General features: G+C 42.2%; 2 protein-coding genes across 5 annotated transcripts; one reads left to right on the forward strand and one right to left on the reverse strand.

The window, feature by feature from the left end:
- The first annotated feature begins 161 nt into the window (after window positions 1-161).
- foxo4 (forkhead box O4) lies at window positions 162-7,587 on the forward strand. Of its 2 annotated transcripts, XM_071539421.1 has the most exons (3): window positions 162-1,627; window positions 2,049-3,605; window positions 3,786-7,587. In XM_071539421.1, the coding sequence occupies exons 1-2, from the start codon at window positions 1,196-1,198 to the stop codon at window positions 3,573-3,575; spliced, it is 1,959 nt and encodes a 652-aa protein (XP_071395522.1). In that variant the 5' UTR covers window positions 162-1,195; the 3' UTR covers window positions 3,576-3,605; window positions 3,786-7,587. The 2 variants fall into 2 exon arrangements, with proteins under 2 accessions (XP_071395522.1, XP_071395521.1); XM_071539420.1 differs by having other exon boundaries at window positions 2,049-7,587.
- A 221-nt stretch (window positions 7,588-7,808) lies between these two features.
- sesn4 (sestrin 4) lies at window positions 7,809-21,161 on the reverse strand. 3 transcript variants are annotated; one of them, XM_071539434.1, is made up of 9 exons: window positions 21,043-21,161; window positions 14,270-14,467; window positions 13,806-13,988; window positions 13,016-13,249; window positions 11,664-11,778; window positions 11,281-11,405; window positions 10,335-10,501; window positions 10,056-10,200; window positions 7,809-9,892 (listed from the first exon to the last, which is right to left on the reverse strand). In XM_071539434.1, exons 1-9 carry the CDS (start codon window positions 21,106-21,108, stop codon window positions 9,803-9,805), a joined length of 1,323 nt encoding a protein of 440 aa, XP_071395535.1. In that variant the 5' UTR covers window positions 21,109-21,161; the 3' UTR covers window positions 7,809-9,802. The 3 variants fall into 3 exon arrangements, with proteins under 3 accessions (XP_071395535.1, XP_071395534.1, XP_071395536.1); XM_071539433.1 differs by having other exon boundaries at window positions 10,335-10,549; XM_071539435.1 differs by lacking the exon at window positions 21,043-21,161 and adding an exon at window positions 17,479-17,573 and having other exon boundaries at window positions 10,335-10,549.
- Window positions 21,162-27,307: the final 6,146 nt, after the last annotated feature.

Consider the following 27,307-nt stretch of genomic DNA (forward strand, 5'->3'; position numbering starts at 1 on the left):
CGGAGCGTGCAAACCTGAATCAGAAAACCACGGACTTTTCTCATAGATCGGTGTCCTCTCTCACTTTTGTGAACCTAAAGACTACCAAACAGCTAGCTAAAATCGCCCTCGTCGCCATTTCCTCGGCTCGGTTGCCTGACATTACTTTGGTTATTTAGTTAAAGTGGCTCATGCGCACAGGCCAGAGGCACGGCGGCCAGCGTATCATTACTGTTTTTATACTTTTCGGCAGTTGGCTAACGTTAGCGAACAAAGTCGTTGCTGAGATAATCAGTCGTTGTACGTTTTTACACGTGAAATCTGCTTGAGGTTGGTTTACTCGGATTGGTTTGTGACTGATTTGAGCTCGTTTGAGGAATATTAGAGTAGTTTTTTTAGCATGTGGAGGATCTAGACAGCACGTTGTTTACAAGTGGAGACGGAGGCTCTCCTAAGAAGCTCTTTTGTAACACTGACCCACTGCGGTAGCTAGCTAATCCCCGTTTGTTGGCTTCATAACTGTACAATAAATAGTATGTTTTTAAATCACGAAAGGGGGTGAGCTAATATTCGACAAGTATGGTACGAATTATTTTTTTTTAACTATTTGATTTACTTGTAAAATTGTTGGCTACTTGTTAAGAAGCATTTTTTTTTCTCATTTGATCTGAAAAATATTTTTTTTTACATCATTTTTACCCATTAATATACATATATTTAGGTTTAGTGATAAAGGGTGTGGCACTATCTTATATGCAGATACGTTCAATAATTTATCAGGTGAACCAAAATTTGTAGCCTAATGGTGTGGATGTAATTTGCAGATCCAGATGTTTTGGTGTTCATTCCCACTCTGCCCCTTTGTGTTTTTTTTTATTCAAACAAAGGAATTCTCCTCCCAGCCCTCCTTTATTCTATGTAAATCGGAAGGTTTATGATAGTTACTATTAAGGAGATTATTTGGGTTCCCTAATCTCCAATCTCAGGATTAACCGAAGCTATTGGTGTATCCAGATTATTGCGTCTCTTTTCTAGGCCTACTATTTACCCCCGTAGTGGATGAAACATATTGTTTTTGTGTCAGGAAGTTTATTGGACCCACAACCGTGGTACTGAATCCGTCACGATCCAATCCAATATTTATTCCCCTTACCGGTGAATGTGTTAAGTGACACCGCTTTGTGCTTTAGAAGTAGAGTCTCGGGGTAAAATCACCATGGAGGAATCATCGGTACCCCCGATTGACCCAGATTTTGAGCCGCAGAGCAGACCTCGGTCGTGCACATGGCCGCTCCCGAGACCCGACATCTCAGCTGTCAAACCGGAGGGGGCAGACGGCCCGGAGTCCGCTGCGGGAACCCCGCCCGCCGACGAGGACAAGCAGGAGCCGCAGCAAATCATATCCGAGCCCGAGAAAGCCGCAGCGTCCGAGGGCGGGGTCGTGGCCGGTGTGGGCGGCGCGACGCCCCGAAAGGGATCATCAAGGCGTAATGCGTGGGGGAACCAGTCCTACGCTGATCTGATTAGTCAGGCAATTGAAAACTCGCCTGAGAAGCGCCTCACCTTGGCACAGATCTATGACTGGATGGTGAAAACAGTGCCTTACTTCAAAGACAAGGGGGACAGCAACAGCTCCGCAGGATGGAAGGTAAAGGGATAGGAATGGTGTTGTCACCATACAACAGCCAAGACACTCCAGATACATCGCATCTGGCTGTCTTGACCCCATCCTGTCAGAGATGATGGGATAGAAGTAAAGAAAGTGAATCTCGCCCTTATGCATAATCTGGAGGAATGACAAAACCATAATATGTCATAATTTCAAGCATTCACAATGGCTTTTACACTATACATCACAGCAGCACTGAATTGATTAATTATAGCCATCTCATACTTCTGTTTTGATTGGATAATTGAAATAAAGTGTGACATTCTTGAATTATATTCGCCAAGAACGAGTAGCTGTGATTAATCTGTCAATAAAACAATGTTCATGTGGCAGGCAGCCCGCTCTTAGTCTACATAGATTATATTTTAACAAGCCTTTTTTCCTCTCTCTCTCTTTTCAGAATTCAATCCGCCACAACTTATCACTCCACAACAAATTCTTGAGGGTACATAACGAGTCGACAGGCAAGAGCTCCTGGTGGATGCTGAACCCGGAGGGGGGAAAGACCGGGAAAGCCCCCCGCCGCCGGGCTGCCTCCATGGATAACAGCAGCAAACTGTTGAAGAGCCGGATGAGGGCCAAGCAGACCAAGAAGCAGGCCGGAGCAGCGGGGCTCGGCGGCGGCGGCGGGGCGCTGCAGGGTGACGGCGGCACGGGGTCCGGTGGTGCGGACAGCCCAAACTCGTCCCAGCAGTTTCCTAAATGGGGGGTCAACAGCAGCAGTCCCTCGTCCCGCGGCAGCCTGGACGACCCTGACATGTGGACCAGCTTCCGCCCACGCACAAGCTCTAATGCCAGCACCCTGAGTGGCCGCCTGTCTCCCATCGCTCCTGGCCAGGAGGAGGAGGACGACCTGCCCGAGGAAGGACTGCTGGGCAGCTACTCTACCAGCAACCTGCCCCCCACCCTCACTGAGACCCTCATGGAGGAGCTGGACCTGATCGACGGCCTGACACTGATGACCGGGCAGCAGGGAGGGGCCAGTCCCAGCACGGCCCCGCCGGCGCCCCCCACTCCGCTGCCCTCCGCCTCCACCCTGCTGCCCCGAGGCTCCGGCTTCCCCTCCTTCCGTCAGCTGCAGCCATCCAGCCTCCCTCAGGCCCCGACTCAGACCGGGACTCAGTCCTCCGTCTCGCAGTGCGGACCCAGCAACACCAAGCCGTCAAACTTTGGCAACTCCCTCTTCAACCCCATGCCCAGCCCCGGCTCTCGTGGGAGCGGCCACTACGGCGCCCATGTGCCCTCCAGCCTGGAGGCGCTGCTCACCTCCGACTCCCCTCCTCCCAGTGATGTCATGATGACCCAGGTGGACCCTCTCATGCCAAGTCCCGGAGGGGTGGGGTTGATGGGCTTGGGTGCGCCTATGGTGGGTGCAAGGCCCAAACCCAATCAGCTGCTGTTGGGTAAGGGGCTTGAGCCGAACACGGTGGCCCCCATGGCGCTACAGGCCCAGATGCAGCCGCAGCAGCACCACCTGCACCACCAGCAGCAGCAGCAGCCGCACCAGCAGCAGCAGCAGCAGCAACATCAGCATCACTCTCAGATGGGGCTAGGGATGATCCTCTCAGGCATGACCCAGGACCCACCACAGCTCTCCACCCTCAAAGCCCAGCATGCCCAGGTGCCAGTTGTGGGTCCTCATCACGGCGGGGGCATCGCCTCGGCCAATCCCAGCGTGAGTCTGCAGGGAATGGGTCAGTTTGGAGCTCCTTCCTGCTTCCTGCCCAGTCAGGACCGGCTGCCCACGGACTTGGATATAGAGATGTTCACCGAAAACTTGGATTGTGACGTGGACTACATCATCAACAGTGACCTCATGGATGCAGATGGCATTGATTTCAACTTTGACCCCATACTGCCTGGAGGCCAAGGCTACACTGGCCCGGCCACCACACAGAGTTCTGCCCACAGCTGGGTGCCTAGCTAATTTCTCAGCGAACCATGCAAAGTTAGCCAGGTACATTCAGTATTCTCAGGTTCTTTCATCACAAAAAACACACACAACGCATGCACAGCCCCACACAGGGAATAGATCAAGGATGTCAGTATGAAAATGTAAAAAGTTTGCTCAAGCAACAGCTGATTCTTATAGCCAACGATGACACCATGAATTACCTTTTATCATCTTGTCTTGCAGGAACTGATCCCCAATCAAGATAACCTCACAAAAACAAAGTACATAACTGGTGCGTTCCTCCTCCCTACTGGCTGAAGATCTATTTTCAAAGATTCCGTTTCTCTTGGATTTTAAAGACAAAACCAGACCTCACCCATGTCATGTGCCAAGACATGCAGAGGACAGGGAGGGGATTCAGGCTACTATGCACAAGTTTTTCTCCCTTTTTTTAACACTTGCAAGTTTTTGGCTGCTAGCCTTTTTTTTCTTTTAATCTTAACAGATGTTTTTGAGAGATGTGTGACAAAATGTTTTAGAGTGAAAAGACAAATCACAACTAACAACTCCTACCCACTGGGAGTTAATATTGCAATTATGTTACACCAAAATAGCTTTAGGGTGGATACGGTACCCCTGCTCCTGATGGCTTTGGTATTGAAGACTCGATGGACTGTGCATTTTGGAGAAATGGCCAGTTTTCCTGGCATGAGATGCCAGACCTTCAGAATACTGTTTGATCGTCCGTGTTAAGAATAAGGTGCAAACTTTCACTCTGCTGCACTTTCCTCGATGGAAAAAAGTGTAAACGAAGGGGCTGGCATCGGCTCCTGACTTTGCCATAATTGGACGGAAGATAAAGACTGGATGACGCTGAGGTTGCAGATGCTTGATTCAACATTGGCTACACATTTTGACCATATGTGTACGTGTACTTGGACGATACGTATGATTTCATTTCTTTCTCATTTAAGAGAGAGAAGATAAAAGTTTATGCATTTTTTTTTCAATGAAATTTGGTGATTTAACAGTAAGTGGGTATGTATTTGCAGTTTGGCATTTTTTTGACTTCAATCCAGTGTGTTAAAGTGATAGGTAGATGTCACTTAGAGGGAGTTTTTTTTTTTTTATCCCTGATGTGCAGTTAAACTAACAAAATGAAGAAATGTGATTTGTGAATTTATACACGGGGCATTCAAGGGTAAACTTATCTGCCAACAAGTGATTGGTTGGCCAAGTATTATATTGTCTTAGACAGCAGTATGCCTCCACTGTTAAATGGTCTACCTGATTTTTGTTTTCATTTTTATTTTTTGGCAGAGCCTGTGCATTTTCAAAGCACTTAGCTTTTCCTGTTACGTGGCTCGCACTCGAGGACCCGGAATAGGAGACTACATCCATGTTAGGTTGTACCATTTCATTAAAAGAGAATTTAAAAAGCCGTATACATGTTATGTACACATTGCACATATACATGACACGCTATGCAGATTTATCAGGAGAACTAAATGAAATCTTGAAGGAAATTTTAAAATCACTTCTCGAAGGGTTTTTCTATTTAAGGTTTTCCTGATATTTGTGGTGTCCCTTTAATTCAGGGATCTGGGGGCTTCATGTGAGAAGATCCTCTCACACATTACACTTTGTTATACAGTACTAACAGTCCTTTTCAAGAAATTAATACAATGTGTGAGAAATTTAAAAAAAGAATATATTTGATTATAGTTTTAATATACAATTTAGATGGAGGTAATAAATGAAATATTAATACATATGAATATATTACTAATCAGAAGCAACGTTTTTTTTTTTTTACATTGGAGAAAGCAATTTCAGATCATTTTTAACGGTAATTTTCTATACTTTTATTTTTGTAAAGGATGAGATGCATGTAGATTTTTTTACATAACCAAAGGAACACTAATATTTGCATGGCAGTTAGGGAGTGCTTGGGCCTGACACAGTATCTCGGTGTAGATAAGCTTTGCGAAAGACGCCTGGCGGACGAGGCAAAGCACATCCACACCTGACCGTTTTTAACTTAAAATTCCCGATGATCTGCCTCTTGGGTTTTCTTGCTTGTTTGCGTAATAATTGTAAATCCAAGTAAAAATCTGTGCTTGAAACGTGGTGCGACGGGGAATATCTCCCCTGTCCCACTTTTCAACACGCCGAAATAAATCTCATCTCAGACAAGACATAATGCAACAATTAACTCTCAGGGTCACTTGAAAAGAAAAACAACAGGAAAACAACTCTGTACAGGAGAAATGGGATGATACTTGTGAGAATAGTGTGACAAATTGACAACAATATTTATTCTTTTCTCTGTTGAGACAGACTGGAAACCAACACCCCTCTCTTGTTGTTTTGTTTTCCTGGAGACATCAAGTCTTTAATTATTGACACTTAAAGAGTTAATCACAAATTTGACCCACAAATGTACAAGAGCTCTCTAGCCATGTATATCAATACTAGCCTATCCCTTGAGGTCGTTTGACTGCCAATATTGAACACTATAGCATGTCACTCTGTAGCAAGATGGACTTCATGTTGTTTTATCCCCCCTTTACTTAAACTTTGTGTTTTGTGTTAGCCTAAAGTTTGTATTTAATTACTTTGTTCATAACCGGTGAAGGTCATGTCAACTTTTTTTGTTTTGTTATTTCGTTGATCAGAATTTTCCAACAGAAATTCATCCCTACAGTTAAACTTGTATACTCATCATTTCACTGTAGCTATGTGGATATGTTAGCCTCTGACTTGTATAAAGCACTCTTTCTCACAAATGTTTTTTCTTATGACTGGTGCTAGATGTCATTTATGGCATATCACGTGTACGCCATGATGCAATGGGTGCATATTTGCATAGAATCAAGGCCTTTAAATCTGTATAGCCTACAGCACAAGGATCTTGAATTATTGGTATTAAGGTAGTAGTTAACACACAATCAATAACCTTTTTTCCCCCCTTTCTATTTTTATATATCATAATCCCCAAACCTTGTCAGTAGATTCGGGGGAGAAACGAACGACCAGTTTGTGCGTACTGAAAGACAAATGGTCGTTTGTTTCTTCTTATCACGTGAAATCATGACAAGGAGATGTAATCATTTTAGAAAGTTTTCTATACAGCAAACCTCCAGTTTTTTTAGCTAATGGCCAAGTATTTTGGAAATGTTATCTCCTCTGTTTGAGTGTCAGCTCTTCCTATTAACAGCTGCTAGGAAATACTACAACTCAAACTGGAGTGGTGGTTTGGTTTAAGGTTGTGAATGGACGTCCCTCACATTGTAGTATTTGCTGGGCCTTGATGTCTCTGCATAGCTTACTCTACTGCTGCCTGCTAAAAAAAAAAGGCAGGTGTGGTGTTATTATTTCCATTGTATTTCCCCTCTATGTAATTACAACTGTCTTTATATTTTTTCTTTTGTTTCCTTACTTCTCATCTTCTTATGATTAAGTAGCAGGTAGTCACTGTATGTTTCCTCTTTTGAAATTAAAATTGCCCCCATTTGATACAGTATTTTAGTATTTGGAAAGGGTTGTTTTCTACTTTTTTTTTTCCAGTGGGGGTGGGGGGGTGGGGTGTCAGGGGAATGATGAGTTGTGCATACGCCAATGTTTATTACTCTGAATAATGTTGATAGTTTTTTTTTTCTTTCTTCTCCCCCAATCTTTCTTTACATATTGTAAAGTCAGGCAGAGATGACAATAAACACAGTTCTGAACAGCAGAAATAAACTTAATCTGTTTAACCCATTTGGTCATTTTGATTCATTGGTTTAAGATTTGTACATTTTTATCCACAACATGAATGAACCATAAACTTTGGGAGTCAGACTGCATTACAGTTGTGCAAGTCTGCCACTAGAGGGCAATGTTGCCTCATGAGTTTTTGTACTGTCACATTTCACATTTCTGCTCAGTATTGAATCACATACACAAGTAACTGCATGAGATATATAATGCCACTATAAAATATTGAAGAAAATGTTTTGAGATTGCATCCAATTTGCTTTTACAAGTGTGTGTGAATGTCAAATACTAGTGACTCATTTGACTAATTCTCAGAAACTGCTCGTTTTAACTGTTAGCTCTAGGTTTTGTATCATAACCCATAATAATAACCATATTATATTACCATAATAATAGATTTAAAAGGTGTTCAGTGGATTCTGTTGGTGAAAAGTTACCACAATAAAACAGACAACAAAAGACAGCTGTTATTTTCATAGAACATCTTTATAGAAAACATTTCTTCACATTTCCAAAAAACTTGTTTGGTTTTTTTTGTATTTTTTTTCACTAGTTCGTATTTTTTTTGTATTTTTTTTTTGTTTAGTTTATTGTCCATTTATTTACGTGGTAAATTTGAACAATTGTAACATCCATCTGTGTCAAAGGCTCTTGCTGAGTTGCTGGGGCTTGTAGGAGGCGTCCGATAGAAACGCAGGCATTCGCAGCCGTAACGATGTCGAAAATGGTGTCAACCAACACCAAAAGATGTCTGTAGCGCTTTGAAACAGTTCCCATCCATCTGGGAAAGCCACCAGTGACTCGTTAGGAGGGGGATGTTTCCCAGTCACCACCAGCAATGGCAGCTGTAACCAAAGCCCACGTTCGGCCCACAGTAGTCACGTCCCTCCTCTTCAGCAACACTCCAGTTCAGCCTGAAGGCACCTGTGTTACAGCGCTTTTGCTTTTGTCGATATGCACTTCTATTTCTTTCTATGTCCTGTGGGTCCTAACAGCTAATCCTAAGAGTCTTCCACACCTCTACATCTATCCAGGGTGCAGCGCAACAAGCAGGACTTAGCATCAAACCCAGGAACAAGAGAACAATCATAGTACTCTATAGTTTACAAAAATGGTAAAAAAAAAAAAAAAACAAACAACAAAAAAAAGACAGACAGAGAGAGAGAAAAACGAGATACAAAAACTAGTTTGCACATTGTTCTGCTTTGCAAATTGTACCATGGATTTTGACTTGGTAATCAGCTTTAACGCAGCTCACCAAAATAAGCTTTTGACAAAAAGCTTCGAACACAAGTCTGAACTGTTGAGTTTCTAAACTCAAACCAGTGCAGATCTACTTGCGGGCATCCCCCCCCCCTTCCATCTATCCATCCAATGCATCACTTCAATTTTATGGATGGTTGAGGTTTTCTTGACATTTGGTCTGAGACGGATTCTCCTTCATTTGATCGCTGCCAAAGCACGTCACTATGAAAACAAACAAAACTTGCTAATGGCTCAGCTTATTCTTAACTGTGCGAGACAGCTCACTGACCACCTCTTTATTTTTAAATACTTTTTTTTCCTTTTGATTCTTTAGATTGTTGTGTATTTTGTATAGCTTGATAAACATCTTTGCCTACCAAGTCCTTCTCTGTGTCAGCACTGGACTGAAAGTAGCGCAAAGACAAATAATTTAATTGGGAATATCCGGGGTCTTGTTACTACACTCAAAAATCTGGGGGTTTCAAATTAGAGCCAAGCCTGAAAGTTGGAGGACAGTCTCAAAATCTGCATTACACATCATACAGTGGACAAGAAAGGCGCAAGACACACATACTGTGGGTCTCAATTTCTACTACTGAGCTACCTTGCATTATAAATATATAAAGTTAAAAAAAAAGTGCTTATTAAAAGAAACTATAGTGATGTGATAACTTCCAGCAGTGTCACGTTTGTGTTTGTTCTTGACCAGCACTAATATGAAATGTTAGGGAGCTTTGAGAGCAGAACTACTATCCTTCACCATCCACCAACACTGACTTGGATTGTCACAAAAAAATATATTTATGGCCAGGTCTCCCGATAACATTCATTCAACTCGTACAAAAAAGATTAATTGTTTTAGAGAAAAGCATAGTTGAATACAAAAGGACTGATAGACCATCAAAGGAGAGTATTGGCCACTGGTAACACATTGCTACAATGAATCACTCTCTGCTTTTGTCACAGATTAAGTTGGAACACAAAAACAATAGATAAAAATTAAAATAACTCTAGTAATAATTGCACATAACCTTTGAGAGCCGAGATGTTCGATATGAGGAACGTCACAATGCAGAGTCTGAAGAGCGGGAACCATCCTTACAGGTATATCTCTACCTGTGTGCTCTGTATCCTTTAAAAGTGCCTCTCTCTTCCCCCACTTCGCCGCCTGCTGCTGAGATGTTTCCATCCTTGTATCTCTCAACTTGGTCTCTCCGTACCGTTGGAGAGTTTGACTCCGTGCCTCTGCCGAGCACCTAGGCAATCATGTACTGAGTAATGGCTCTCAGGGCGTAGAGGAGCTCAGCCTGCAACCGGGCCTCCATGACCAGTAAATTCACATGTATCTGAGGGAGAGGGAAATTGGAGAAATTAGTTAGAAACAGCGGCGAAAGAGGATGAAACAGGATTTAAAACAGGATTAATAGACTCCAAAATATATAACATACAAGTGAAATACCACAGTGTGTGCTATAGACTGAGGAGGTGTAATGGTAAAGGCCGTCTTACCCGTTCTGAAGGTTTGAGCGGGGCCCAAGGCAGCAGACACACTGGAGTCTTGGTAACATCCGGAAAGCAGGCCACAGCCTTGATGTAGAGCTTCAGATCTCTCTCCAGCAACTGGTTCACTTCTCCATAATCGTAATCATCATACCTGTAACCATGCACACATACATATATATCGAATAAATAAAAAAAAAACATGGGTTCTAGAAGTATGTTATTGTTAGAAAGTGTGTGAAATGAAGTAGCATGCATGTAAGTTCAGGCCGGTGTGTTTTGTCTCACCGTATTCCCAGCACACAGTGGATGTAATTCCAGATTGCCCTCTTCAGGTCGGCGCTGTGGGACGAGGGGAGGGTGGTGACGCTCCGGAATCGGTCATCCAGCAGATGCCCGATGTCCGAATACAACCTGTTGACCAAGGAGAAGCCGTGGTCCTCCCATGAGTAGTCCTGCAGAATCAATACGACATCGATCAGACTCAACACCACAAGCCCGTCCTTCAAAACAAGCAGTTCACTTAAGAGTCACAAAATGAAGTCAAGGCTATAAAATATTAAACATCTTTGATGGCACTAGACTACTGAACACTAGAATATTGCGTGGCATCTTTTGCGCATTCAAAAGCTACTACAGACAGAGTATATGGACAATAGTGAAGAGCATGCAGTCAAGCTACAACATTAAAAAAACACCATACGGCAAATACGATTTAATTAACCAGCCACTTTTAGCTCAAATCAATAAAGACAAAATCAGATAACTTTAAGAAATTCAGGAGGAAATAAGGGGAAACTCAACTCTGCTCTCACCATCATTTGTAATTTTCTCTTGTGGAACTAATTTGGATTTGCTAGCCTGACAAATTTGTTAAAATATGTTGAAAACATCAGTGACGAGCTGGCTCTGCCTGCAGCTCCCTGACTGCTGACACCAAATTTACATCTTGATCTGACCGGTGGGCATTTGCAGATCATCTCAAACTGCTTCTGACTGTGACACCGATGCATTTTCAGCAATTATTGGTCATGGTACGGAAAATGTACTTTGGCCATAAAATGGACCATTCAAATACCAAATAAGAGTTAAGAAACTTGACCTGTTTATGCCAAACGGCTGCTAAGGTGCGATAGACATATGATACTGGATCATACTCACATGGTACTGATATGCAAGAACACAAGCTTACCGCCCAGTGGGTGTCATACATTTGCAAATGTAATGTCCTCACCTGCACTCTGAATACTTGGAAGTGGTCCTCCTCCCTGCGGGCAAACTCCTGATAGCAAAAGTCAGGGTCTGTGATAAAACGCGAGGGGTCTGCGAAGTATATTATCTCCTCCTCTTCTTCCATATCTAAAAAAAGAGACGATGAAAGGAAAGAAGAGAGAAGGCAGGCAGAGAGTGCGTCAATAAATGTAGTCGATGAGTGATAATTACTCAAGTTCCACACCATGTGGGCTAAATTTAACTTTCATGATAACCATCGCATATTGAGTGAGTGGCAACATCGAAGGAGAATTAGTGTGTGTGTGTGTGTGTGTGTGTGTGTGTGTGTGTGTGTGTGTGTGTGTGTGTGTGTGTATTCCTGTACTCATTCGCCAAGTAGGTTACCTGTTTGCTGGAGTGTCTGGGACTGCAGGAGCCGCTCCCCTCTTTTCTCCCTCTCCTCCTGGGACTTCTGAATCCTCTCTTTTAGACACGCCATGTCACAACTGGAGTCCAGCGACTATCAAGACAAATACCAGACAGAAAAGGACCAATGAAGTAAAATGTGCCTTCAGTTAAAGGATAAGACTGGTGTTTTTTAATGCATTGCTTACCGTCAACAAATCCTATGAAAATAACAAAATCAACAATGTGTTTGCTCTACTCCTGTTACTTTCTGACTTCCCACGTGCTGTTTTTGCCTTCAACCCAGAAGTCATTGGCTCCAACTGTAAGCTAAAAACCTTGAAATACAGCTCACAAAGACATAGTTTCAATTATAAAAATCGGCAACTGTTACTACGAAAAGTCAGGCTGTTGTAGTTATTACCAAATCAAATTCAAATGGGAACAAATTCTTCATTACGCCGGGGACTATTTTCGGTGCTACGGAACTGCTTTCCTGAGATCGCAATGTGTTTACAGCCGGCTTATTAAATTGTTTAAGGAAAAAGTCAGCTGGCCCGGTGCCTTGCGATGATGAAATATGCTGCCCAGAGCAACTTTGATGTGTTTTTAATCGTTTTTTTTTAATACAATGGAGTTCTATGGCTGCTGGGACATGGCTTCATTGGGCATCAGCTACATGGACGAGACTTGTTGGCAAAACAAAATCATTGCTGATTTTGTTATTTTCTTGATGGTAATTTGTTGACGGTAAGCAATGCATTAAAAAACACTGGCCTTATCCTTTAACTTAAAAGGAGCGGACACCATCACCCACCACCATTTGACATTTGTTCTATGAAATGTTGTTTTCCTGATACATACACAAAGAAATCTAATGAATCAAAGTGAAACAAAATTTGTACACATTTAAATACATAGAAACACACACACATGGTATAAGTGATCCATCTATTTCACATTATGAATAAATATTCTGAAGCAAAGACCACCCTAATTGCTAAAATCCCACTGAGAAACCCATATATTAAAAGCTAAAAATGCAAAAGCTGAAGAAGTCGAGTAGCATATTGTGTGAACATACATATTTTGGCCAATTTATGCCAAATTAAGCAATATTACTTTAAACATACACCTTCATACCCATTTCTAGAATATATTTTCCAGTTAGATTACTTTGTGTAGATTGGCTATGAAAAAAAAACAAATCCCCAGCAAATGCATTTTGGCATTTTCTTAGCACACCAAATATGCAAACAGGCCAGAGGGAGGAATACTGTGCAACACACTGTATTCTGCTCTACAATTCTCCAGCCCTTTGACTGAAATTAAATGAAAGCCTGAGTTGTTACCCGTCGTCGTGTGATGTGCTCTGAGGGAGTGGCGAGGGACAGAGGCACGTTGGCAGCATCAAAGGGGCAGAAGGTCGGTGGGGTGCCGTTAGGAGATTTGGGGAGAGGGACAGAGTCGGCGTCTGTGCCGGAGCCAAACACAAAGCTGCAGAGGGAGTGGCAGTGAGCCAGGAGCACGACCGCCTGCACCAGCTCAGCCAGCGACCAGCACTGCTCTCCTGTCTTCAGGAGCGTCTGGAGGGACGAGAGACAACGGCTCCGGGTGAGACAACATGAGCATACATACACCATGGATAGGGACAGTATTCCTGTAACGGATATAGGCAAACAAAATTTCATGCTGCCTTATTATTAGGGACGGGACGATACGCTCATCTCATGATACGATTTGACACAACCACGATACAATGTATAAATAAAAGTTCAGTGACAACAAAGTATGACTGTGAAGAATTATATTTATTTCTGAGCCACAAATCTTTCCTGCAATTGCATTGGCTTGCTAGAATGTAAACAATTTAAAATTGTCATTATAAAGTGCAAATAATATAATTTGGATGGAGAGCTTGTGAAATTGTGATGGGCAATCCGTCTCATTTGTGATTACTACAGCAGAATAAAATGGAGCTAATATTGCGATTCCTTTTTCTGCCCCAGAATATGTATCGTCAAATTTTTGTACTGCGATATATTGAATTTTGATATATCCTCCCATCCCTACATATTATGATTCATGTACATGACGTTGTGTGTGGTTCCTCTGCATGTTGTGCTGGGCGTCGGGCTGTACCTGGATGTGTGAGCAGGCAGTGAGCCAGGGTTGGTGGGCCAGCACCTTGTTGATGTGGTCAAGGAGGCGAAGGCGAGGGGGCGCTGCCTCCAAACCCTGCAACCACAGAGGGTCCCCCCCCACCCTCAGGAACTGGGCCGAGTGCAGCGACACTAGGTAGCTACAGCGATGCCGTGCTGCAGCCTGGAAAGCACCAGAAGGAAAAGACAAATTCAGGGAAATTACCAACTCAAGAGCAAACAAAAGAGCATGTTATTCTTTAATTATTTGGGAATACTCTATTGATCCCTGAAGGAGAACATCATCTTTTTGCTTGCCCCCCTCCTCCACAGGACGGTCAAAGTGCACGGTCAGTTACAGAACAAGATCCCTTAAATTCTGTGTTGTTTGTGTACTACAGATAACAATGGAGAGGCATTAAGATTCTGGGTTTGTTAGAGCGTTAGAGCAGCCAGGTCACTGACCATGATGGCGATGTAGTGGCGGTATGGCAGTGGTAGGGGGCCGTCCATGTGCAGGATGTAGTGCTGTGTGCGCAGGAAGCTCTCCAAGTACTGAGGGTGAGAGGCCATCTGCTGGGACACGGCGTCCACGCTCCCCCTGCTGACCAGAGCCTTCATGAACAGCAGCGACACTCGCTCCTTCTCAGCGTTCACCATCACCTGCACAGAAACCAAGAGAGAGGAGGAGGGAACAGGTTGGTATCTGAGGGTGAAAAAAACAAAAAAAAACAAAAACACTGTGGTGTTTGATCTAGCAATACAACCCGAGAGAGCGTTCTTTACTGTGATCATGTGTATGATGCTGAGGCAATATCCATCAACATCTTCAAAGTAACCATAGGCACAAGAAAAATTGTCCTCAAGGGTTTTGTGGCTCTCATACAACGATGTGCTTGGTCTGAAAGATTTTCTTCAAAATAGTGTACATACATAAGAATGAAAAACTGGAGAAAAGAAAGATCGCAAACTGGCTCACTTTAACACGACCGTTTAGAGACCAATGACGCAGAGCTGACCATCCTTTGGGAATTATCGGAACTCATTTTGTAGCCAAAGCAGGTTGGGCTCGAGACAACTGGTAGATTTCAGTGTCCACACCCTGTGTTGACAGGCCAAGACTGGGCTTTGGTAGTTATACACCTTAAAATCAACTCTGAGGAGGAGCCGTCTGAGGGGAACAGCAGCAGTGATGCTGTAATAACTGCGCCACTGGCAACTGGGTGCATTCCTCATGTTATTCTCATTCCAAATAAAACAAGCAAACAAGGCTGCTCAGCAGGGGGCTCAGCAGGCACACAGACACTGACTCATGGTGGCTACAGCAGGGTCAGATACATTTTTACCACAACAGCCTGCTCCGGCTCTGCTATCATAAAACACAGATGAGCCAATATGGATGATAGGTTTAGATGGATGACAAGCCAACATGAACAGCACAAAACAATTCGAATGCCTGCATAATGAACATGAATGCTGCAAACAGAAACAATAAGCAGCCGAATACCCAAATGTAAACAGGAAAAAAAATACCCAAATTTCTCATTTCAAAGGGGATTCACATGCTGGGAGGAACCATAGATGAAGGAACTGATCTGAAAGTAGGGCTTAGGAGGCCTTGCAGAGGGAAGCTCCACAGCAGTGAAGGAGTGGAGGAGACCAAACACACAAACAGAAGAACGACTGGGCTGGGGAGCCTGAGGCCAAGAGAAACAGACCCATGCGGAGAGGGAAGCTGGACTGCCCTCATAGGCAAAGCCATTTATTACCTCTCTCGCCCTCGTACAATGGCCTCTAGGAAAAGGTGTTTGGGAGCACAGCCACGGGTGAGGACCCGGTTCCCCTGTGTGTGAAATCCGAGTGCACAGCCTGTCCAAAGCCAAATGCTTCGCTGCAGCTTGGGCCATGCAACTGCTGGCAGAGATTTTTCCCTCTAGCAGCATAAATTGCTATCGAGGATTATTATGGGCCTCTCATATCAAAGGTCAACTTCAACTTATGTCACAGGGAGTTGCAGGGAATGGCGACTGGCAGAGCTTGTTACTTAATTTTAGCCCCATGCAGCTCTTTGGCATTCAGCACCATGTTTATCTGACTGGTAGCTCCATGTGGTATTTCACTTCTCCCTGCAGTGGATGAGAGTTTCCTCCTGATCCTGCAGGAGGCTCCACCTCCCGACCTATATAGAACCCAAGCTGAGATGTTAAAAAGATGGATCACACACGACTTTGATAACATACTACATGTCTAATTCACTCTCACTTTGATTATTTGTAACTCCCCATTCTCATGGTTGAGATAAGGTAACAGAGAAAAGGGTGAGAGAGGGGCATTGGCATTGGATGCAACCTGCTCGGACACAGACCCTGACCCACTTTTCTCTGTCAATGAACATGGGAATTGGTCTGGACAGGACCTAGAGCACACAGGTGCCTGCCAATCAAAGACCTATTGACATTAGTGCATTCACACAAGTACCCCTCTACAAAAACAACTGCTGCCGATTAGTATACTGAGCCTCATAATCTAGGTTACTGGCCTGGTCGGTGAAAGAAATTAGGCCTTGTACAAGCCAACATCTTACAGATGTACACTTTATATAACCAATGCCTTGAATTTCTAATCCAGTGTTTCCCACAGGTTGTCAGTTTACTTTGGTGGCATCGGAAGGGGGGTTATTGACAACTTAATATTTGATTTAGCAAGCCCAGTAACTCCTATTTTTTCCAGGCACTAGATTCTCTCAATCAAGTATAACCTAATGACATTGCAGCATTGAGGCTACATTTCAAACTGTCTCTCCATTCAGTTTGTTTTGATACAAACACAACGTGACTCGAGGGAGCACAGATGTGCTGCATCATAGCTTCAATGAATTATGGTCATTGTAGTTCACTAACATGCTTTTGGCACTTGGCAGCATTAAATCTTGATTGGTTAGAGCCGCGAGCTTCATGCATCACACCACCCGAAATGAATCCAAAACAAAAAGATCACTTGGCGGGCTGTTAATTTACCTGGGCGAGACGCCCAAATATTAAACATGCAAGGGCAGACAGTCGCTTATGAAAAGCCAGATCACTAATGTCCCACTGTGGCTATGACACAACCTCATCATGGCGGGACATCAAGGGCAGCAGGGTGGCACAGTGAGTATAGATACTGCCTTTCACCCGGAGAACCTGGGTTCAAGCTCTATGCCCTATGTTGGAAAGCATCCACCCTGCTGAAGGGTCCTAGAGCAAGGCACTGAACTGTACCAGCTCCAGCAGGAAGGGAGCAACTGAAAAGACAATTTCTATAAAGGGATCAATAAAGCAACACCGTCTTATTATTATTAGGCCTAATAAAGCTGGAATGACAGACTCTCTAACCCTAGAGGGACCCTCATGCCCAAACAGGGGACCGACTCAACTGCCCACTCCCCTGTAAACATATCATCTTTCACTGGGATTGGATAGCCGTACAGCACACCCACTGAAAAAAATATCCATCCAGTAGAAATGTAAAGACAAACAGAAAAACACACAGCAAATCTCTATAGCCCAGTCACCAGGCCAGTCACCATTGACTATGACTGATTACATGTCATGTAATCAGTCTTGCACCACTATTAAGCCTACAGTAATATTTAAGCTATAATTAGTACAGTAAAAATAAGCGACAACACCTACACATGTATGGTCCGAGGAGATGGAATTTGCTGCAGCATCAACGTATCACCGTCAAATAATAAAAAATAAAAAAATGGTGTTTTGTCTCAACTCAGAAATATGTCTGGGCATAATCTACAGAAAAAGTCAAATCGAAACAGGAACTACAGCTCGTCTGTGCAGTCTCACAGCAGGAAATGACACATCCTACAGTTTTCACCAAGTCTGCTGACACCTTAACACTACAGCAAAATCAAACGTCAGACTAACCTACTGTTCAAGAGCCTATATTGTGTCAAAGTTGTTATCTAGTATGAATTTTAAAAACTCCCCAATTTTTAAAAGCCTCTGAATTTTCTGGGGTTAATTTAATGATCTCGAACATGTAAAATGAGCCCAAATTACAAAGCTCTTCTCTCTTTGTTTTTTTTTGTTTGTTTTACAATTCAACTGCCTGGATTAAATCAGTGAACAAAATGTATCTCTGTGTCATGCCACATAAGTGGTCCGTCCTACATTATTAAAAGAAACATTTTCATAATAACTAAACAATAGCTGTGAATAATCAACACCAAGGGAGGAAGGTGCAGACCGGTAGCCGATTTCACAGCTGTGTCCCGAAACCCATCCACACCACTGCATCTCTACACCGACAGCACCGGCTCCAATAGCTGCACATAGCACAACTTCTCAAATGGCTACACACTACTTATTATGCAGCCACATGAAAAAAACCCTGGTGAGAAGGGTGTGTGGGTGGATATATAAAATAAAACCAACATGACATCATAATTTTAAGCAACGGTGTAGGGTATTATCAAGCATTTTTCAATCTCAGATATACAGAGATGCAAATAGAAATCGTCTGTTAGAAACAGGCATATTAGCCTAAGGCCTTGTGCACACAACTTGTTATGTTAAAAAAACGATACAGCTTATGCCCAGAAGCTATTAATTTTGAAAATAAGCCATTTTTCTAGTCAAAAACAGGCCCGAGCCTCAGGGTGAAAGACAAAGAGAGATGGTGATGTTTATATTAGAGTGCTGCTGTATTCAAATCACAAGATGAATTCAAACTTGTGGCCTGGCTGCAAAAAAAAACAAAAAAACTCACACAAGGCCTGTTGTGAGAGAAAATTCACAGGTGCAGATCATTTGACATTCAAAAAAAAAAAAAAGTAAAAAAAAGAAAAAACCCTTCCCTCACAACGTGCAGGAGGTCATCTGTTTATTGATCAGAGCAAAATCTGAGGCAGAAATGAAAAACAGGAGTGACATCATTGAAGGGAGGAAAGGTAAATGGAGACAAAGAGAGGCTTTGATAACAGGCGGACAAACAAAACTGCAGCACTGTATGCACACACAAGAATATGAACAGAGGAGTGCATGACCAAGACAGAACAAAGAAGTGGGGAAAACGATGCCAGCAGTCTTCCAAGGGTAAATGTGTCAGCGTGAGATGGGGGGGTGAGGGGAGGTTTGGGGGGGGGGGGGGGGGGGGCTGCAGATACAGGAGAAGGACATTCAATCTGCATTCCGATTGAGCCTGAAGGGGTCTGTCCTTATCATGCGCCAGTGTCCTGGCGGCATTAACCAACTCATCCCCCTTCATCACCGGAAACACAAGCAGCCAGGCCTGTTTTTGGCTTTGCAACCTGAACTCGGGGAGTAGCGCAAAACAACCAGCTGCAGCCCAAAGAGGGGAGGGAAGGAGGGAAGGAGTGGGGGCTGCTGGGTAGGACAGCAGACACAACCAAGACAAACAAACCACTCGGCTGCATGATGAAGAAAGAGAGGCGAACCCATATGAATGATCAAACCTGTCAGAAAACATGGCAGGCAGGTAGAGCAAGGAGACCTTCACTGATGCATTAGAATAATGGGATAATTTATGACTGGCTTCCTTCACGAATAGGCCAGAGGGGTGCAACTTCTCACATCAAAGTCAGGTGCTAAAAATGGTTGGTGCCTGCCATTTATCCATTTTGCTTATTTTAGCATAGAGGGCTTGGGGAAACAAATGTTGAAAGTAGCTGTCAACTCTCAGGCTCCTTTTCATTTGTATGGCCATCTGTCTCAGTACAAATACTTTAAACGGTCAGGCCGATATCAATAGTTAGCCCCAGTTACAGGTAACATTCTAAGAGACTGTTTATTTGAATGTCCGTTGTCTTCACCTGGGCTATTACTACATTCTCATATCACAAATAGATGACAAGGGGGTGTTATCTCTTCACCGTCTAACAGCAAGACCCAAATTGTGGTCAAAGATATTTGTTCTATGTCGACTGGATGAACCTGAAGATAAACAACAACCAATGAGTGTCTACGCACAGTAATACAGACTGGGCTTAAAACAACAGTGAAAGATTTGAATCCCTGGCTGCTCACATTCCTTCCTCTGTTGTTCCATTTCTGGATGCTAAACTGCAGCAAACATGTCTTTCACTGCACTGAAAACAGCGCCCCCTCTCTGTTGCAAAATGAAAAGCACGACAGAAGAGAAAAACAACTTTGATTGGCAGTCCAGTTCACCCAACATAACAGCACAATAAAGTCGTCAACATTTGGGAGGAGGAAAAACGGAACAACTATGGTCAGTAGGCGATGTGTCAAAAGCATTTACATTGTTGTATCATTTATACCCGTCGTAAACTGGTATATAGTGTCAAAAATGGCACTGCATTTCTTCACAGTCTCATACATGATCGACAATTTCTCAAAATCTTCAGATGATGTCATCGTCATTTATCGCTTTCTCCAGCACTGCAAGTCTGTTAACAATAACTACACATTTCAGCGTTGGTATTTGGCTAAATCGGATCGCCATAAAAGTTATCAATGAAGGCAATACAACACACACACAGGACAATGGACTTGTGAAAATCATTCTTGGTGAACCAAGTCTCGGTTATGCTGTATGTTCATGCAGTGATAGTGATGGTGACCTTACAGTTTACAAAGAATAGACCACAATAGGCACATTTTGTTGTAAATATGCACATTTCAGTTCATACCAAAATGCACATTAAACCTAGGTACATTGACGTAATGCTGCGAGTTTTATATGACAATTGAATTGTTGGAGATGGAAACTAACGTTATGTCTGCTAACGTTGAGCAAGGTGTCAATTCCTAGACATGCATGCAACTGTAAAAATGATGTCTTTAGCGTCTGTAAATCAACTGTGCCTTAACACTAGCTTGTTAGCTCGATAAACCGTTAGCTAAGTTAGATCAGTTAACGTTAGAAGTTTGCTACGGCTACGCTCGCTCGCTAGCCACTGTAACGTTACTAGCTAACACTAAGTAAAAAGTTTAGAGAAAAAAGCTGTTAATCTTTTATCGCGTTGGTTGTTAGCTGACCAAACAGGCAGACAAAAGACAACAAGAGAGCTGAATGAGAGCTGGTTAAGAGACAAGCTATTTTTGTGGAGAAAAAAAATCCCCTCGGCAAATGAATGAACGTTAGTCAGGAGTTCTCTTGGATGTTGAAGCTAACCTAGTTAGCCGCTAGTTTTAATTATTTTAAAACAGTAACCTAACTATGTTTAACGGTCTCGTTGAATACCAAGTTTAACTTACCTGTTTTTGGACTCGCTGGTATTGGGTTCTAAGGGGGTATTCCATTTTATTCGTACAGATGATCATTTTCCAAAAAGTATGCTAGTGCATGGATGCGGCTCTGTCTTTCTTGGTACCTTCCAAGCTAGCTAACAAAGACAGCCTCCACAGCAGAAGCTGGTCTGTGCAGCTAGCAGCTCGAGAGCAGAACACCTTCCACCGTGCTGACAGCTCCAGTAACAGTGCGGCCAATCAGAATTCAGGGGGCGTGGCCAACTGACAGAGGGTTATCCAAATGCTAATGAACATCTGCAAACAACAGGCTCAGAGAGTCAAAAACAGGCCAGGGCACAGCGAGTCAGAGGGAGGGTCGGGCTACCAAACTCACAGACAACCAGTTTCTGGGACGAGACATTTGTTTGGAAGTAGCAAAGTCTTACAGACTCCATTTCATGGTGGCTGAACTGTTTCATGGGCTTACAAGTGAGTTAAGCAAGTAACCCTAACCAAAGCACTAACCCTAGAGTTCCCCAGTCTGGGTCTTAATAATATCTCCCTTGGTCTGCAAGCAATTGTCCTTGTTTACAACCTTCACATATTGCTGACCTGGGTTTGAAGGTCTGGGGTCAAAGATCTGAAGGTGTGCTATTCTTTCAGTGGCCACATAAACCTTACCATTAAAACTACTATCTGAAACTGGATTACACTCAGAGTAGCAAACCACACAAAACAGAAGTGTAACTGGACTCAGGAGGGAGTGATATTAAATTTGATTTTCCAAAGCCATATCCAGAGGTGATTTGGGTAGTAGGAATCAAATCAGAAACACACAGATTTATGTGCCGTCGAAGCTAGCGAGGTGAAAAAAAGCGTGGGTGGTGAGGTAGCGAAAAACTCTCAACTTCTTGCTCTCAGACACAGCCGTCCAAACTTAGCAAATGCAAAAAGAAAGTTGCATCATTCACGGCAGTTTCCTGATTCCTTCTGCTGCTGAAGTAAACAAGAGTCGTTGGTTGCAGTCTCTCTTGCCATGTGATGTCTATAAATGACCATTTGGATAGAGGGCTTGTTTGACCCTCTGACCCAATTGTTACTTTTTGTATGGACTTATTCAGTACACTCTCGTCTTCTTAATGAATAGGACTTTTGTTTGTTATCAGAAATCTGGGTATTGGCATTGAATTAGTTAATATCAGAATGTTTTTCTGTCTCAGCACAAGAGCCACAAGACAGTTACACAGTACTATCACAGTCATTTAAATTAGATTTACTTACAGTACCTTCTGTCTTGGTTTTTGTTCTTTCTTCCAGACTTTTACTATCTCCTTGCTGAGGATAATAAGACACATACACTTCATTATAGATAAGGCTGTGCATTAAGTGTGACATACATTATTTGTGTAGAACCTCAATGTGAGCCACTGCTGCCATTGTTATTGATCTAAAGAGTTTATTGTTGTGTAATAGGATTATTTGTGTCCCTTTGGAGATAAGATACTGTAGTTGCTACAAGTCGAGAGGTGAAGAGTAGAGGAAGTGGTTTGCTTCAGTGGAAACTTCAGTTCTATACAGTAATGAAACTTAAGTTGAATCTAAACACAACAATGCACAAAAACATGGAAATCAGATAATGCTACTATGGAAACTACTATGCATAATCTATATCACTAACCTTTCATGAATTGAGTGAAAAATGACTAATTTTGTAGACCCAGTTCAAACTTAAAGTTTCATCTCTGAGCGGCCCCTAAACTGTTTATTGCCTGTAAATTAATCCTCTATTTTGGAGCCAGACATCCACCAATGAACTGATGTGTAAGGGAGAAACATGTTATATTTTGGGACAAACAATTCAATTAACCCTCTTGGGCACAGATCCGATGTTCTTATAGCCGTCTAAAAACAGATTCAGTTCAAAGAAGATCTTTTGTGCCTCTCTAAATTCACTCATAGCCACTTATTGTGCCTTGTGCAGTTCCAGTGGGAGAGAGGACTGTTATACATGTACAATACAGCAGTTTGCACAAACACAGAGATAGATTCAAGCCACATGTAGGAACTGCTGCCAGAGTATGATATTTTGAAACGTTTACAACTACTTTGATGTATAAGACAGTACATGTCTGAATGAAAAAATAGAGCTGCAAGAGAAGCTATGGTGAAAAAAATAGTGACTTGGTTCCAACTTCCAAACAAGCCTTTATTAGATTTACATCCAACGTCTATAAACATCATGTGAAACATACTCAAGAGTAGCAGGCAGAACCAGTCCAAACCAAACCAGACGGCTTGTCTAATAATGAAACGAGAGAATGCAGCATCTTTACAGCTGAACTTGGTTGGGACTTTTCCTAAAATTTCTGCTTTCAATGCGAAATGTCAGACACTACAGAGAAAGGAACTGAATCTCTTAATGTTATCATGGATCCTCAGTGACATTGGCTGGAACTAATGCAATTGTTTTGGATGAAAGGGTTGTGACACTGAACCATAATACAAACATTTCAGAAACTGCATACCAGAAGACTAGTTATATCTATGTAAAATTGAATGACATTTCAAGAAATCATGTATTTTGTGCGTGCCACATCTCATTTAGCATTACGATATTAATATGCCAAATGTCTTAACCCCTTAATTTAGGGTACTTTTCCTATTAGCTAAAAGTGATTTTCATGTTTACACTAATAAGGTAATAAGGTACACTAATAACAGTTGTTTGGTCTCACCATAGAATTAGAAACTAAGGTCATTCTGATTCATTTTTCATTACATTTCATTTTCTCATAAAAATGTGGTCCTGTCAGATCCGTGGATTGGAACTGTGAGATATTTGTTTGATTGACTGAATAGCAAACTGAGGAAAGGCATCTGGCCCATACAGCAATAACAAGTTACACACTATGGGAATGCTGCTGGATATATTAGTTTTATTCTTAGAATATTTTTCAGAAGATTCAATACCCTGTTGGAGATTACAAAGTGGAGCTGGCCACAATGTTTCTTTAGGCAAAGCAGAGGCAAGAGTGAACTGTTGAATTGTTCATTGTGTAATATCACTTTGTTCCCTTCACTTTAAACCAAACAATATGACAATTATGACCTATTAGGTAAGGTTAGGGTTTTGAATTGAGTGTGAATCCTACTCAGGTTCCACAGAAATTCACCACAAAACGAAAAGGGAGGGACTTTCCTGGCTGAGAAGGAAGTCTGTCAGCCTTTGTTTAGTTTACTGCTCTTGTGGAACATCGATATGAGACTTTACCTCGGTTTCTATGCTCGCATGTATGCTTTGCATTATGCTTGCCACATAAACTACAGGCAGGATGGGAAATTCACACCACCCCAAAGTAAATAAATAAATTATAATAAATATAATAAATAATAAATAAAATAAATTTGGACTGTTTGTGTACTCTACCAGTCAGTTTGGCAGGTTACCAGGCTTTCTTTAGACGTCCTGTTCTATTAGAAAAATCTAGTTGATTGGTAAACGAATGCAAGTGACTGGTGAATATTTCTGATTTTCCAGCCACGGAGGCCAGTAGACAAAAATGTTTCCTGCTCCGACTCGAAACACCATTTGGAGCTGGAACTGTAAATTAGGCCACAAGCAGCATGTCACCCATCATTTCCTGTGTACCATAACTCTACAAGTGAAGCTATTGTAACCCAAACATGAAGACAGTCATACAGTCACTTTGCCCAGTCAACAGCATTATGAGGTAATGCTGTTGACTGTTTTTCTTAAATTGTAGTATGTTTTTCTTAATTGCAGTTTCAAAGAAATTTGACATGAATAACCCTCTTATTTGGGCCCAAACGGTCACTCCATACAGCTGAACACGGTTGAAAAATAACAGTGATCTGTGTCTTCAAAATAAACAGCAATATCAGAGCTTCAGTTCCAGTTTCACACCCTTGTTTACAGGCTGCTAAGACAGATACACCCTCCTTCCCTACAGGTTCAACAATCCACAACAGCCTTTCATACACTCCAATCACTGAGGCAGATGGTGACGCCTGTTATCTACACCAAGATAACATTTTAAAACGCTCCTTGTCTCCTACTGCTCTAAAGCGATATGGGCTTGGTAGAAGAAGGTATTCATGGTGCATAGGATCCTACTTCAAATATGAACAACCTGGTATCACGTAGAAGTTCTCTCTTGAAAAATAGGCCAGGTGCATAAAGATTGTGGCCTGTTGTTTTGCAGTCATTACTTGTCCCACAATGCAAAGCCACCAAATGTCAACATCTGCTCTTGCCAGTTTGGACTGGGAGAAGATGGAATGCTGGGTACGCATTGCACTGTGGGACGGGCAGGGAGGGCGAGTGATGTCAGCCCACAAGGCCACAACTTTAAACATCATCTCACCCTTGTGGCAAGACTTGGTACGACGTGCCTCACTGCCATGCAGCAAATCCCTTCAGGTCTAAGTCAGCCCCCCCTTTTACACCATACTTGTTTTTGGAGTAGAAATGGGTGGAACTTATAAGTCACGACGTGCAGCACAGGTTAGATATTATTCAGTTTACATTCCAGGATGTTAACCTTCAGTTGGCCAAATGACCCCTTTGTTTACATAAATGTACATGTTTTACATTTACATATTTTTTTCTTATTTCTCCTGCTGTGTTGCTGAGCTTCCTCATAAGAGCCATCAGCATGCATTCGGCTTTGCATTTCAAACTAGTAATGAACAAAATTACAGTCTTTAGTGTTTACTTACAAAAACACTGGTGTTACAATCATCAGAGAAGCTGTAATAATGTAATGACTGCTGCTATTCAACTACTGTATTGACTGCTGTGACTATCTACAGGTACATATTAGGCTCTCATTGCACACTCTTCCTTTAGCATTACTTTAGTATTTATAGTCTTTTTTATTGTGTGATTGCTGGCTCAGCAATCACAGGTATAATATTCTTGCTCTTTATTTTTTTTTCTTCTTAATCCGTACGTTTTTTGGAACCTATCTACTCCTTCATACTTTAAGATAGAAACTCCAGTCAAACTTTAAAATGTTCAAGCTTGTTTAGGACATAGTCTACTTGCCAGCAATGTGAACCCAGAAATGTTGAGTACCCCAAAGTTTTATGTTAGAAATGTACAGTATGGGTCCCCAGCATTTAGAAACTGCCGGATGCTGACTTGCATATGTAGGGCAATTTGCATAATTAGCATAATCACCTATATGGACAATATTTCAGCAACTGCTTGGCCGATTTGGACAATATTGGAGTGGTTTTGGGGGTTATTGAGGATGCTGAATCCATTTCTGACATTTTCAAAATTCAAAATGGCCGTTTAAACCAGAAGTGGCCATATTTCAACTTCCGGTGGGCCGATTTTGATGAAATTGGAGTCGATTTTGAGGCTATTTATATGCTTAATACATTGGACCTGCATTTTCATTCATGAGACGTAATATTTCTTCAAATTTCTTCAGTTCTGCTCGCGTTTTTTTGCTGTGCAACATTGTGTCATTGACCTGTGTCATTGCCGCTGTGGTTAGTGCTGCGGGCGGAATAACGGCCGGATGGAAAGATGGACGAAAAACAGCTTTTTATACTGAACAAAAATATAAACGCAACACTTTTGTTTTTGCTCCCATTTTTCATGAGTTGAAATAACTCATAATTGCATAATTAGCATGTCTTTTTTCAAGATAAAACTGCACACCTGTGCAATAATCATGCTGTTCAATCAGCATCTTGATATGCCACACCTGTCAGGTGGATGGATTATCTTGGCAAAGGAGAAGTGCTCACTAACACAGATTTAAACAAATTTGTGAACAAAATTTGAGAGAAATAAGCCTTTTGTGTGCATAGAAAAAGTCTTCGATCTTTTATTTCACCTCATGAAAAATGGGAGCAAAAACAAAAGTGTTTGGGGTACTCAACATTTCCGCGTTCACAATAGGGCTCTATAGGCTGGCAAATAGACTAACATGCCGGCTTGTATTCAACTTTTTGATATCTATTATACTTTTTAAACTATTCTACTTTTTTCCACGTTTTTTTTACAATGGGAGTCAATGGACGTAATGTTCAAACCATGCTCTCTTTGAGCTCTAACTACTCTTTCATACTTTAAGCTAGAAACTCCATTCACTTTAAACGAGTCACCACTTTTAGTACTTTACCACCTTAATTCAGCTTTTTGATACCTTTTGTACTTTTTGAGTAATCACAGTTTAAGTTTTATACTTTTTTCAACATTTATAATGGGACCCTATGGAGCCAGCCTAGAGTGTGTGATGTCATAACTCACTCA

The sequence above is a fragment of the Centroberyx affinis genome, unplaced genomic scaffold (assembly GCF_046629955.1).
Source record: "Centroberyx affinis isolate AG114_WGS23_722 - 3 ecotype Tasmania unplaced genomic scaffold, CSIRO-AGI_Caff_v1 ptg003460l_1, whole genome shotgun sequence".
In the NCBI taxonomy this organism is placed as follows: Eukaryota; Metazoa; Chordata; class Actinopteri; order Beryciformes; family Berycidae; genus Centroberyx; species Centroberyx affinis.

What these genes read in the sequence shown, in the direction of transcription:
- foxo4 (XM_071539420.1), top strand. Translation starts at nt 1,196, where the DNA reads ATGGAGGAATCATCGGTACCCCCGATTGACCCAGATTTTGAGCCGCAG. An exon ending in ACAGCTCCGCAGGATGGAAG is followed by an intron (nt 1,628 to 2,048) that starts GTAAAGGGATAG and finishes CTCTCTTTTCAG; the next exon opens with AATTCAATCCGCCACAACTT.
- sesn4 (XM_071539433.1), bottom strand. Translation starts at nt 21,108, where the DNA reads ATGATCATCTGTACGAATAAAATGGAATACCCCCTTAGAACCCAATAC. An exon ending in ACCAGCGAGTCCAAAAACAG is followed by an intron (nt 14,468 to 21,042) that starts GTAAGTTAAACT and finishes GTTTCTGTGCAG; the next exon opens with GTGATGGTGAACGCTGAGAA. An exon ending in GCCACTACATCGCCATCATG is followed by an intron (nt 13,989 to 14,269) that starts GTCAGTGACCTG and finishes GGTGCTTTCCAG; the next exon opens with GCTGCAGCACGGCATCGCTG.